Genomic DNA, 15103 nt, shown 5'->3' with positions numbered 1-15103 from the left:
ATTACATGCTAAGTGAGATATTTCAGGCCTTTATTTGTTATACTTTTGATGATTATGGCTTACAGCTTATGAACATTTTCAAAATTTCTGAGATTTTGAATTTGGGGATTTCATAAGCTGTAAGCCATAATCATCAAAATTATAACAAATAAAGGCTTGAAATATCTCACTTTGCATGTAATGAGTCTATATTAGTTTCACCTTTTAAGTTGAATTACTGAAATAAATGAACTTTTGCACGATATTCTAATTTTTCGAGTTTCACCTGTACAGTAAAACCATGAAAGTTAGATTTTCCTTCCTTCCATTTTTACTATAACAACCCCCCTCACCCCCGAAAACAGCTTAAATACAACAGAATAACATAGCGTCTGGTTATAAAGGCAAAATATAACAATTATGTCATTACACCTTTTCAAGGCATGTACCCATGCATACCAAAACATAAGTACTGATGATAAAAGAATCATTATTACAGTATAAATGCATCAAATGCTGCAAATTTAACTGAAAGCTCGGCGTCGCATCCTGAAGCTCAACACACAATCATCTTCATTAAAAGTAGTGAGTTAATGATCTTACCAGTGCTGATGACACTCTCTCTCCTATTGCACTCTTTGATCTTGAAATAAGCTGATGATAAATAAAATGCAGTGCATATCTGTTGCTTTCGTGGAAATGAACACCATTAAATTTGCATAATAGCGATCGAAGTTCGCATTTATATTCGTTTTGCGGAAACACATTTCTGTGGCCACGTGTATGCAACAGTTTTAACTAGGACTTTTATGCCGATACGGTTACCGATATGTCACTTGCTCTCATTTGAACTTCTGTCAATAAAATAGATTAGTGTTTTGATCATGATTTAAATTATACTAGCTATTACTGCATCATCAAATAATTCCTATTGAACATGGATTGGACCCATTTAATAAATACATAAATACAACAGAACAAACATAAGTCTGTCTGAAAGTCTGAAAGTATGTTTTTCAGGTCTATGTTTAACCGTAGTTTTCAGGAAATAAAGTAATCAAATGTAAAATATATTCTTCATTGTATAATTTAAATACATTAATCCTTACTAAACTTAGAAAAGATATTTAGTCGAGAGTAGTGAGTGAATTTTTTTTTTTGTCTTTTGTTGTTTCATTAACATTAAAAAAATAGGAATATTAGGCTGCTGTCACTTTAAGAGTTGCACAGATCCAATAAACTGATACAAAGGCGTTTTATTTCTCAGCTGTTTACGTTGATTGAAGACATAACCATGTTTACAAGGATACTTGCCAGGACGGGCATTTTGAAATAAATGTATGTGAATTAGAAGACGCGAAAGACAACAACATTCAGTTTCAGTCTCACTATACGAGGACATGAACTTCATCTCCAGAGCCGCTCTAAGAGTCACTTCACCAGCATTTCAACATTTCACTTGAGAAAACGATCCGCAAATACACACAGACACTAAAAATCAACAAAATAAAAGTTACATTTAACTTAAAGAAATTATGATAAACATATTACGATGTATAATATATAATAAAATAAAATGCAAAAAAAACAAACATGTGCAGTACTTTGACACACAAAAAAATGCATTAATTGCATTTTAAAATACTAATTAAATTTTTTAAACTTTTATGAATTAAAGTGATTATACATCTAATCAATTGAATATATTAACCCACTAAAACAGAATCCAAAAAAAATAAAGGATAATGGCCATTGGCATTATAAACAGTGTGAATTTCTGTATAGATGCATTGCATTATGAAAAGAGAAAGCAAATAAAACTGACTCAGGCGATGTCAAAGTGTGCATCTGTGCATGCAAATATCACCCACAATCCTGTGCTAAGAGGAGTTTGAAACAGTGCTCCTTTGATTTTTTTATTACACAATAAGCCTAAAAGTAAATATGTTATGAGGTGATGAATACACATAAATGCAAATGCTCACATGCAAATGAAAGCAGCATGCAATGGCAGGTTAGGTAAATACCAGCAAACTGTCTTACCAGGTGCTCAAAAAGCATGGAGAGTTTTCAAAAGGAACTACAAATTGGATTTTCCCATCATGAATGAAGCAGGCGTTCAGTGTGCGGTACAAGTATGCAATATTGGCAAAATGCGCATTCAGCAGAAGACTGTGAATCTGGGTTTGTTTCAGACCTACACACACACAATAAATAGAAGAGCAGGGCCATTAGATACCACAAGTCCACACAGACTGCGGCTCCTTCACAAGCTCTCTGGCATTTCTTAACGTCTTCAGCCGCATTAATTATTTAGGCTGCCCAATTAGCCCTCGTGAATCCACACGCCCTTAAGGAGATGAAAAATCCCAGACGCCACTGAAACGACAAACCTCGGTGCGATCGGCCATCACAAATGATTTAAAATGATTATGCTAACATAACTTAAATGATGAAAGTGACAGGTCTAACTTTAACATGCAACATCATGAATTATTAATCAGAAGATTAATACATAAGAGATGGCCGAGGTCCTTGGGGCACGTGTTTATGAGCATTAGGATGTGAAAGACAACATCTCCCCGAGGCCTTCCCTCTTTTACAGTCGCTGTAGTGCATCTATTTGCTATTTTATGGCTTTGGGGGAAACTTTGTTTGGATGAGCTGGAACACATTTCCTCCATGTGACCCTCTTCTCCAGTCACTGAAGGAAAGTTGAACACAAAAAACATTGTGCATTTTTACATCACAAACTCCCTCTGATCCAATTACAACATTCAGACAGCTCAGAAAAAAACAGCACATTTTAGTCTATGGTCAACATATTTAAAGGGGTCATATAATGCCATTTTTGTACAAGCTAATATGATTCTTTAGGGTCTAAATTAAAAGTTTGTAATATACTTTAATTAAAAATTCTCATTAGCATTGTAAGAAAACACTAATTTTACCTGGTCAAAAACAGCTCTGTTTTCAGCACGCCGTTTAAGTGCATGTGTCTTTAAATGATAATGAGCTTTGCTCACCCCGCCCCTCTGTTCTGTGCGTACACCGTTTTAATAACACAATAACCATAACGCGTTGTTCATTATAAATGTGGGATTATGAATTATATTGAGAACGTCGTACATAGAAAACATGCCGTAATGTACCCTGAGTGTAAACCTTAGCCGCATTCATCGTGAAGCGAAGCGTGCTAGCGATTTGCAAAGATTAATATAAATATTAATATAAAGGTTAGGCTAATAAAACGTTACACTCACTTCTTCTTCTGGAGGTGCAGCAGGAACACGAATAGTTGGTACCGATCCTTTTTTCAGGAGAAGCTTCTTAGCAAATCCAGCTTTACTGACCCTTGTTTGTAAAGCAGTCTGGTGTGTGAAATGATTCGCGCAAACATGAAAGCATTGACAATAATCGTGGGGAATATTCCCTTCGAAAACAAAACTCAGCCACTGCGTCTTCAGCGGTTTGGATTTAAGAACATCAAAATGATGCTGTGTTCCTTATTACACCCAAGAACAGAACACCACAATCGCTTAGACGCCATTCTGCTCATAGACAGTGCTCCGGCGTATCAACAATGATGCGCGGACTATGATGACAGCTCGCGAGCGAGCGAGGGCGGATCTGTGTTGAAACGCTGCTGTCAATCAACAATCGTGGGAGGGGCGTCCGACCGTGTGACGTCACACGGTCGAACGGCTTGATTAGAGACAGGAGGAAACGTATAAGGAGATTAAAAGAAACCACTGGATGGATTTTTATAATTTTATGATGGTTGTGTACAGGCACTGCCAACACACATTTCAGTACAATCAACTTGTAAAAGTGCATGTACCATTATATGACCCCTTTAAAGGGATAGTTCACCCAAAAATGAAAATTAGCCCATGATTTACTCACCCTGAAGTCATCCTAGGTGTATATGACATTCTTCTTTCAGAGGAATACAATCAGAGTTATATTAAAAAAATGTCCTGGCTCTTCCAAGCTTTATAATGGGAGTCACCCTTATCATTTTTGGGTGAACTAGCCTTACTTTCTTCTCCAAAGAGCACATGTAATTAATTATGAAATTATTTCTAAGCTTACTTAACAAACAGATACTGGGCCGATGCTAAAAATCGATAACTCTAAAAACTTTATGCATAATGTGCAATAAGCCCGAAATACAACAGGACTCTTATTTTTCTGTGCTTTACTATTGCTGGCTGCTCATTCAAAAAAGATGAGGATAAAATATGCACTTACAATATAAACACCATAAAGTTAACATCGTCTTAGTTCATCAAAAGTAGATTGCTATCAATCTATTTGGCATAAAAGCATGGTATTCTTTGATTGTGAACTGCTTATAAAGCAAGAGCGTGTAGTGCAACAGTGCTGTGTTTTTTAAACTGTGAAACATGCAGCGCCTGCATTTATTTAGTGAAATAAGACTTTTGAAGATGAATGATCACATTAGGCTGCGTCACAATTCCTGTTTTTCCATCCCCAAATGTACGACTTCCAAAGTAAGATGGTTGTTATAACATTTACGAGATTTAACTTTTTATTATTACTTTTAAATTTATACAACTGAAATTTTTAGACTGTATAAGGATGCACATTTCTTTTTAGTTGCAAATGCGAGTGAAACGCTCGCTCTGTCGAGCCCTGGTTCTGCGTGATGATCACTTAAACTGCCAAATTTACACTACAAAGGTGGCACAGAAGCACCTCTGAAGTGGCATTTAGGCGTGTTTACATAAATGCATTTGCACATTTGTACAACTGTTCATTTTGATTCGAGGGACTGACGAGCCACCATAATTTAGCCTGGCTTTTATTGCACCTTTACACTGAATTTTGAGCAGCCTTATCTCCGCTGAAGGACGATGCACACACTAAACTTTAATACTTGGTGTTAGAGGTTTCATCACATCACTAACAGCCAAATCAACAGGTAAAGTAAAAAACATTAAATCAGAAATCTAGTAAATTAATCGACTGAGTTTTTCTCTACATTTACATTATCTCCAAAACGACGGCCCTTAGTCCGAGGGGTTTAAAATGGAGCCGCCGGGGGTGTTTAGGGCTCCTGGCGCGCAGGTAATGCGCCCAGCGGGGGGTCTTCCTCAGCAGCTGGTGAGCCCTGTGACCTCTGACCCCTGCGGTGGGGCGCAGCAGGCAGACCTGAGATAATTACCCAATGAGTAAAGAGACACGCTGGGCTTCAGAGGAGGGAGAAGATGCACAAGTTCTTACTGAGGATCTTTCTTCTCCCTTTCTTTAACTGCTCGTCTCACACTGATAACTCTTCTAAAAGTTGTATGATAAATTTGTTCAAAGTTCTTTAAATTATCAGTTAGGATGGATTCATTAGGTGGATGTCACCCTCCAGCCAGTCATCTAAGGTTTCATCCTCACGTTCTCCCCCAAAACCGTTCTCATCATTGGATACAAACAGTGTAACTGATACTCTTTGCTCCACTCTGACATCTTTGGATAACTTTTGCTCTTTTTTATCCAGATCTGCAGAGAGAAAGTTTTGCAAATCCAAAGATCTCACTGACCTTAGTTTGTATCAGTCACTCCCATAGACTGTAAAAAAATATAGACGTAGTGTCCGTGACGTCACCTGTAGGTTTCTGAAGACCGTTTTTGAAGCCTAAAGTGGGCGTGGCCGACCGTCGCCATCTTGGTAGCGCGTCACTCCCGAATTTATTTATTTTTACAGTCAGACAATTAGCTGAGGTAACGTGACGGCTAACAAACAGCAGACAAACGGCTAATGATGACTAATGACCACAGCAGCGGGAATCCACCTGTCACTCAAAAGTAGACACCCTTAATTCTGCAGAACTTTAAGGCTTAATATGTAAACGGATGAGTTATAAAAAGATTCACCCCCCTCACAGTTGTCATGAAGGGAAAAATAAGCTATATAGACCAAAGCCACTTTTTGCTCCAGGCTGTAAACATGTTTTTTTCTGCTGTAAAGTTGGGTATTTTAACATGGGGGAGATACAGATTTGACTCACTTCTGCAGCCAGCCTCAAGCGGCCAGTCGATGAATTGCCGTTGAATTCACATCCGTGTTGGTTTCAAGAGAGAGACATGGAGGTTGCCGCTTGGTCACTCCTTACTTCCTTCTCTGCAAATGTCTCCACTTCTAAAACAACATCCTACCACAACAAAATTAACAATTCTTCTGATGCTTGCATGTTTTTCAGAATCTCTTCCTCTCTTCTTTGTCTTTCATCATCTCTAACAGCTGATGATGACTTTGCCACATTCTTCATAAACAAAACAACAACCATCAGCGGCAATCCTCCACGCCACAAACTCTCAGTGGCAGAAGTCTACAAACTCATCCTTTCCAATCCCCCTACTACCTGTCGGCTTTATTCTATCCCCACTCATCTCCTCAAGCCATTTCTTATTCAGTTGTACCCGCACTCACTCACTATCACTCATTATCAAGACCTCTCTTCATACTAATACCTTTGCATTTAAGCAGGCTCAGGTAAACCCACTGCTAAAGAAACCCACACTATATGCAGCACTTTTAGAAAACTATAGATCCCTTCTTCCATACACTGCAAAGACACTTAAGCGAGTTGTGTTCAACCAACTCTCTACCGTTCTCACACTCCTGAACAACAACCAGACTGGCTTCAAAAGTGACCACTCAACTGAGACTGCCCTGCTCTCGGTTACTGAAGCTCAGAGCAACTTCCAAAGCATCAGTACTCATCTTTCTGGATCTGTCTGACGCTTTTGACACAGTTAGCGACCGGATCCTTCTGTCAGTCCTCAAAGCAAAGGGCCTCTACGGGGTGGGGTGCCTATTTTGTTACTGGGGTGCCTCAGGGCTCAGTGCTTGGGCCACTTCTCTTTTCCTTCTACATGTCATCACTAGGATCTGTCCTTCAGAAACATGGCTTTTCGTATCACTGCTTTGCTGATGACACACAACTCTACGTCTCATTCCAGCCTGACAGACATTTCTACCTGGATGACGGACCACCACGTTCAACTCAACCGTGCAAAGACAAAACTGCTTGTAGTCTCGGTCAACCCAACTCTTCATCACAACTTCTCCATTCAGCTAGATTCATCAGCCATAACTCTTCACAGACCACATTGCTAAATGGCCCGGTCCTACAGATTTGCCTTATTCAACATTAGGAAGATCAGGCCCTTCCTATCAGAGCTACACAACTCCTTGTCCAAGCTCTTGGTCTATCCAGACCGGACTATTGTAATGTGCTCTTAGCAGCCCTTCCAGCATTACCTGTCAAACCTCTGTATCTGATCCAGAATGCAGCAGCGAGAGCGGTCTTTAATGAGCCGAAGAGAGCGCACATCACACCTCTCTTCATAAACTTGCACTGGTTGCTAATTGCTGCTCACTTCAAATTCAAGGCACTGATGTTTGCCTACAGAATAACCACTGGCTCTGCACCCCATACCTAAACTCAATACTTCAGACTTATGTGCCCTTCAGAAGCTTGTGTTCTGCAAGTGAATGGCACCTTGTGGTGCCATCATCCCAAAGAGGCACAAAATCACTTTCATGGACCTTTATCTGGACTGTTCCCTGCTGGTGGAAAGACCTGCCCAACTCAACCCGAGCAGCTGAACCTTTAGCCATCTTCAAGAAACAGCTAAAGGCACATCTTTTTCGCCAACACTTGACCCAATTATACCAGCATTCGTTATATATTTTTTCTATTTATTTAATAAAACAAAAACCTTGCTAAGTGTACTGTGCTAAACTAACTGGGACTAGTCACAGCACTTACATATTGTTGGCCTGTTGTTAATTTGATTGCTTCTATTGTTTTTCTTATTTATAAGTCGTTTTGGTAAATGATTAGTTTAGTACTAAGTAAAATTAAAATGAAATTAAAGAAATTAGAGAAATTAAATGAAAATGAGAAATGCTGCCTTGGTTTAAATTTTAAGTTTACTTTATTTCAGTTAATGTTTATTAAGTGACAAAAATGTTTTTTTATTGTTTTAGTTTAACCCTGGTGTTAACCAGAAGTGGTCATGATAACAGTAGTTAAAATATTGGATGTAATTTTAAACAGACAATGTTAGGAAGTGATTTTATCAAACTAGTCCCATGTTACCACTGCATTATTGTAATTCAAGCTGATTATAACCAACTGAGGAATGAGTTAAACAAAGCCAAACATCTACAAAAATAAATAAATAAATAAATAAAAAAGTCCGTCCAAATGAATTAACACATCATTCATTCAGCCGCTTACAACTGATTCCTCAATGTTGCAGCAGAATGTTTTATTGACTCATTTGTCTGATAAAAGGCAGTGCCCCTCAGGATTTACTGCGGTGAGAATTACCGTGTGTGTGTTCCTAATTAAACAGTCGCTCCGACAGCTGATTCTTATTCAACGCCATATGATTTCTGTCAGGGTACAACACAGCACATCAAAAAAAGAAGAAGAGAGAAATAGCTTTGAAACACTGACTAGATTTCAAACAAACTCTGAAGATTCTGAGTCGCTGAAATAAAAATAAACATGAAACAAGTTTAATATGGGCAACAGCTGATGTCCTTAAACTCTGCATGAAAACTAAAGGCATTCAGTAATGGGACAGGTGATTATATATATATATAAAAAGAAAAAATTTGGGCGGCATATCATTTCAGCCACTAAATTGACTAGACTAAGACAGTGGGGTTGCTAAGACACCATTTAGCAACCACACTGAACTGAACACCCTAGCAACTGCATAACAGCAAGCTAAAAACAACCAGTAACCACAGTAAATGTATGGCAAAACCCCACCAATCACCAACAACACTCTAGCAATTGCATAACAGTACCCTAAAAACAAATAGTAACCAAAATAATCATTCAGCAATATCCTGGAAATTGGCCAAAAAACCCTAGTAAGTTAGTAACTCTATTACAGCACAACAAAACCAACATATAACCACAGTAAACCGTACAGCAGCACCCTGGCAGTGGCAACCAACCACAACACCTTTTGCATAACAGCAGGCTAAAAAAAAAACAGTAACCACTGTAAGTGTATCGCAACGTCCTGGGAATCAATAACAGCACGCTAAAAACAACCAGTACCCATAGTAACCATATATCAGTGCCCTGGCACACACCTGGCAACTGCATAACAGAACCCTAGAAACAAACAGTAAGCATAGTAACCGTATAGCATTGCACTGGCAACCAACCACAACACTCTTAACATAACAGCTGGCTAAAAACAAATAGTATCCACAGTAAGCCTATAGCAAAACCCTGGGAACCAATAACAGCATGCTAAAAACAACCAGGAACTGTATAGCAACGCCCTGGCAACCAACCACAATACCCTTTGCATAACAGCAGGCTAAAAACAACCAGTAAACTACAGTAAGCCTATAGCAACAGCCTGACAACTGCATAACAACACCCTAAAAACAAACCATAACCATATAGCAATGCCCTGCCACACACAACACCCTAGAAAAAGCATAATAGCACCCTAAAAACAAACAGTAACCATATAGCAACACCCTAGCAACCGCCCCCAGCATGAGAATGGTGAGTTTTGCACAGTCAAACATCACTCAGATTTTCGTCAGTAGTTCACTAATGAGATTTTAATAAACACTAATGGATCAGTGATAGATGACGCTCCTAATTACTCCTCAGCCTCCTGCATGTTCATGTCGCTTCTTCTTTATGAATGATCGCTGGCTTTATCATCTTATCAATAACTGAGTTTAAGCATGAAGGCAGCGGTGCGGACGAATATCTGTTTTACAGAGGTTTTATACTGCAGAGCTTTATTTCCACAGCTCTGAAGTGACTGAAATCAATAAGCGTTTGACACTCATGTTGTGTCTATTATACACCCTTCAGAAGATCAATAGCAACAGTGCAACACGCTCAATAAGAGGTTTTGTTAGTAATATACAAGCATCAAACTCCCTTCTGTTCAGGTGCCGTGCATCACACATGGGAACCTCACTGGAAAAATCACATTTTTCTGGTTTGGAACATTTTCACACGCCGCTTGACTCACTGCACTGTGTGTGGGGAATGACACGGAGCAAACTAGCCTGAACAACATCCAAAAGCGCTGAAATATACTGTAAATGCTCAATTAAACATTAATGGATCAAATAAATCCAGATTTAAATAGAGCTGCACGATTCTGGATAGATTGAGAATCACGATTCTGAACAGACAACTAAACAAAATAACTTACTTATTAGATTTACTAGAGGCAAAATGTTAATTGCTGCAGTCTATTTAAAGATGTTTAATTAATCTGAATGAATTATTGTAAAAAAAAAAATGATTGAATGCGAATGATTCAATGACTCATAAATACTTCACTTGTTTCATTACTGGAATTCATCGTTTTTGAACGAATTTGAACGTTTCTGAACGAATCTCTTGAATGATTCAATGCCAAATACATTTTTAAGTCACTTGTCGCCACCTACTGGTGTAACGATGTAATCAATACAATTGTTATTTGAAGCACCAAGTTACTTTCTAAAAGTGATTTACTCTATTCTGATCGCTACCACAGACATCAGTGTTTATATCTGAACTATAAACTTTTATTCCAGTACTTCTGTCTGTGAACATATGAATGATTGTAAAGAGAACTGATTCATATCTATACATGACAACGGCTCTCTCTGGATCAGAACGCAGATCTGAATGTTCGCTGTGATTTTGTGAAAGATTATTAAAGACAGGAGAATCCTTGTCATGTAGGAAAGAGATCATGTAGGTGTTTGAATCAAGATTGTGATCTTTTAATGATTAATCGGGCAGCTCTAGAATTAAAGGGATAGTTCACCCAAAAATACAAATTCTGTCACCTTTTATTAATGTTGATCATGATCATCGTCCAAAACTCTGAAGCACTGAAACGTTCATAAAGAGATGCGTTGTACGTCTGAGTGTAGCAAATTATTGAAAAAGAAAATTAGGGCAGGACTTGGTTCTATGCATCAGTTGCTGATTGGATGTTGAGATGTGGGCGTGGCATTCAAAAGTGGACGCAAATGAATACAAGTTTAAATAGACTAAATAATTGGAGAAGTCCTGAATAAATCAGTCAGAGTTTTCACTGGAAGATCCAGTTATGACATTTTAATTAAACAATTACGAGGTCGAAAAATTAAAAATTAAACATATGCATGGATAAATTGTTCACAATAAGATGAGTAATATGCATTTATAGAACAGATAGGGTGAATTTTCATGTCATGCCAACTTTAAATTTACAGACTTGGAGCAGTTAGAAACCACCTGACAACTTTATAGCAACATGCAAAACAACATCCACATAGCAACACCCTGGCAACCAGCCACCAACATTGATGAGCAAACATTCTCTAATATACTAATTAGCCATTTATATCACTTTTTTAATCATAGTGTGTTTACAGTCAGAGATTACTGGTGATAAATCAATCCATGTGGGGTTCAAACATGCTCAGATCTACACTAGACAATGAGTGAAACCCTGGAAACAACATAAAACCTTTAAAAAAAAGAAAAAAAAGAAGTGATGCTGCCTTCTAGATTGTATTGGTGATATCATGGTCTTTACATGGTACTTAAATAAATGCAATGATTCTATCAAGGTACTACCATATGTGTCCTAAAAACACTAAATGAAATCAAGGAGTTACAGATATGATTACGAGCTACTATCATGGTAAATAGCCTAAAAAGGTGGTAATACTATGGTACATGTCTAAAAAACAAGGTAATACCATGGCAACTTCTGTCAATGAAATCAAGCAGTATCAGCCATGATTCTTCAGACTTGTATGTATGATGGAAACATCACTCATGTACACAATTGTTGAGATCAAGTTGTGGTACTGCGCAGTGTGTTTCTGGTGACTCAGGCTTCCGCCACACACACACACACACACACACACATACACATACACACGACACCGAGCTCTCGGATTCACAGCAGTAGCAGACATGATATTCATAACCATGAGACGAGTTTACACTGGTGATTTACTCACATCTCAGTGACTGATGCTGCTGAATGTAATCACAGGTGTCTCACGCTCTTCATCCTCATCCTCATCAAACCCCACCGCCGCTTATTTCGCTCTAACCGCGCCTCATTCGAAAGGGAACCTGCTCAATTAAATGCACAAACACTAAAGCATACCTACTCAAGTGTAATGAGTGTGCATGAGGCTCTTGCGTGCTCTCGGATGGATCTGTGGCAGCCGAACCGTTTCCAGCCCCGCGGCGCGCTCAGATCCGGGTCCTAGCGCCGGACCTTTGTGAACGTCAACAACAGGTTGCAGCGCGTTCATTGGACATTCGCTCATGAATATTAATCAGATACTGACATTTCTTACTGAAACGTCGTCTAGTAGTGTAATTTATATTCACATCTGTAGACGGTAAACAATAAGTTGCTAAATATATTACTGTAAACAATCAAATGTATTACAGTAAAAAATAAAACATGACAATATATTGATTCTTGTAATATAATGTTTTGGTGACTTAGAAGTGACTTTGGTGTCATTCTTCATTCATTTACAAGACTATTTTATGGGTTCATTAAAAGAGATGGGTTCATTAAAAGGCTTTACAAGACCTTCCTGCACTTAGATGCTCTTTGTGCAACAACAACAATGAACTCTTTGTACGCATCCAATTTACAAATCAAATTTGACAACCGTGCCGACCCAAATGAGCCCAAAATAAAATGCATCACATCGGAAAAATAAGTCTGCCTATCCAATGATTGCATAACTGCACAACTTCACACAGATACTTAGAAACAGACTCTATGATTCCAGAAGATTCCAACAGACTGCAAAAATCCCTTTTGAGCACTATTAACATTTAACATCCCTCCTCACTTTGTCATAGAACTAGACACAATCTGTGTTCAGATCAATTAAAGAGAAGTGTAAGGTCAAACGGAGACACCCGTTCCGGAACCTGTGCCACCTGTTGTCATGGATACGCCAGTTTCCTGTGTGCACATAGCGCAGGGCAGCGTGACCGTTCATTTATTCACTGTGATATGAAGACAACTCGCTTATCTAGATATAGTGAAGAGCTGCACATCTAAAACGTGTTCACATGGCATCAGCACTCCTGTCTCCATGGGAACCACTAATGTGGAGAGGCAACAGCTTTTAATTGTTTATCAAATGCCAATTAGACTCAATATGGAAGTAGAAGGGAAAGGTTGGAAGGTTTGTGTTGAACTTGGCTTGAATATTTGTGACCAATAGTGTACAAAATAGTAAAACCTATGAGATATAATGGGTTCCTAAAATCATTCCAAAAACGATATTGTTTCTCTGTGCCGTTATCGTTATAGTTGTGGTGTGGACTTAGAATGTCTTTGTTAAATAGCCTATTCCAAGTTTTGATTTTCGATTGGTAGGAAATTCTGATTAATGGTCTGTCCACTAAATTGGACATCATGCATTACTAGCTATATTACAGCTGCAATTCATACGGTTACTGTGAATGTAGTTCTTGAAAATATTTAATCTGCAGTAACTTTTTTGGTTGTAAATAAATGTATGTGTTATTAGAATGTATTTTGCAGTTCAGAAAAGTAATCTGATTACGTAATGCATGTTACTTGTAATGTATTACTTTACTCGTAACATCAAAAAAATAATCTGATTATGTAATGCACGTTACTTTTAATGTGTTGCTTTACTTGGTACATTAAAAAGTAATCTGATTACTTAATGCATGTTACTTGTAATGCGTTATTTCTAACATCAAAAAAGTAATCTGATTACGTAATGCATGTTACTTGTAATGCGTTAAATACTCGTAACATCAAAAAGTAATCTGATTATGTAATACATGTTACTTGTAATTTGTTGCTTTACTCATAACATTAAAAAGTAATCAGATTACATAATGCAAGTTACTTGTAACATCAAAAAAGTAATATGATTATGTAATGCATGTTACTTATAATGTGTTACTTACTCGTTACATCGAAAAGTAATCTTATTATGTAATGCATGTTACAGTACTTGTAATGCGTTAAGGCCAATTTATACTTCTGCGTCGAGTGTACGCCGTAGTGTATGTCGTAGGCACGTAGACGACGCCGTCGTGAGCATTTATACTTCTGCGTTATGTCTGTGTTTCTCTGCAGTTACACTGCCGAAAAGCTAGTTGGCGGGGGCTGGTTTTAATGTTACACTGTGTTTAGATTCCTCGCAGCTGTTTTGAGGAATGCTGGAGGAAATCTCTCTCCACGAATTCGTCTTTGTATTCTGCTGAAGACGAGTCACACAGATGGCTGTATTTCCGCACCTCTTCAACCAATCGCTCGGTCACTTGGTCCATTTCCATGTTCTTCACTGAACTTTCACTGAACTTCTGAATTAAAAAATGGCGGGCGGTGCAGAAGAACACACCGGAAATACGTTGGAGGAAACGCGATGCTACCAAGCCGACCAATCACAGATCTTGCGGTCCGCGTCGTCGCGCCGTGTAGTTACATTTTTGAGGAGGTGTGCGTCAGGGTATGGTGTATGGTACGGCGTATGGTACACACCTATGTGTATGCTACGCCGTACCTACTGCGCACACCCGACGCAGAAGTATAAATTGGCCTTTACTTGTAACATCAAAAAGTAATCTGATTATGTAATGCATGTTACTTAAAATGCGTTACTTACTTGTTACATCAAAAAGTAATCTGATCACATAATGCACATTACCCCAACACTGCTCATTTCAGATGAGATTGAAAACACCTGATTGCTCGCTTTTCCACAGTCTGAAAACATCAATAGATCAATGTAGAGTTCAGTTTGAGTTTTTTTCAGAGAGGAGAGCTACGGAAGAAATTTGTCCATTTTAAACATATTCAGAATTATCAGCTAATAAGTGTAAATCGAAAAAGTGTAAATCATGTAAAGTGTTTTCTACATAGTCTGAGTTGTGTTTCCACAGAGCTGTATCTTCACTAGATCTTTGATGGAATCACGTCCTCATGTTCTGATATCAAATACATGCAACGTTCAGCTTATTTGAAGTTCTTCTCCGTCTGCTGGTCGAACAGGAACAAACTCAATTGTGTTTGCAATAATTGAAAAATC

The 15103-nt window shown here is 38.3% G+C and overlaps 1 protein-coding gene across 4 annotated transcripts in view; it reads right to left on the bottom strand.

The window, feature by feature from the left end:
- Positions 1-12288, bottom strand: part of rab27b (RAB27B, member RAS oncogene family) — a 40196-nt gene extending 27908 nt beyond the window's left edge. The window contains exon 1 of one of the 4 annotated variants that reach the window (XM_084137313.1): positions 12017-12288. In XM_084137313.1, coding sequence (XP_083993439.1) covers positions 12017-12018 — 2 coding nt within the window. In that variant the 5' untranslated portion in view covers positions 12019-12288. The remainder of the gene's footprint in view (positions 1-12016) is intronic. The other 3 variants (XM_084137316.1, XM_084137315.1, XM_084137314.1) reach the window with 3 other exon arrangements.
- Between the last annotated feature and the right edge of the window lie 2815 nt (positions 12289-15103).

The sequence above is a fragment of the Abramis brama genome (genome assembly GCF_963993115.1).
Source record: "Abramis brama genome assembly, chromosome: 15".
NCBI lineage: Eukaryota > Metazoa > Chordata > Actinopteri > Cypriniformes > Leuciscidae > Abramis > Abramis brama.
This window is presented reverse-complemented; position numbering and strand designations above follow the sequence as displayed.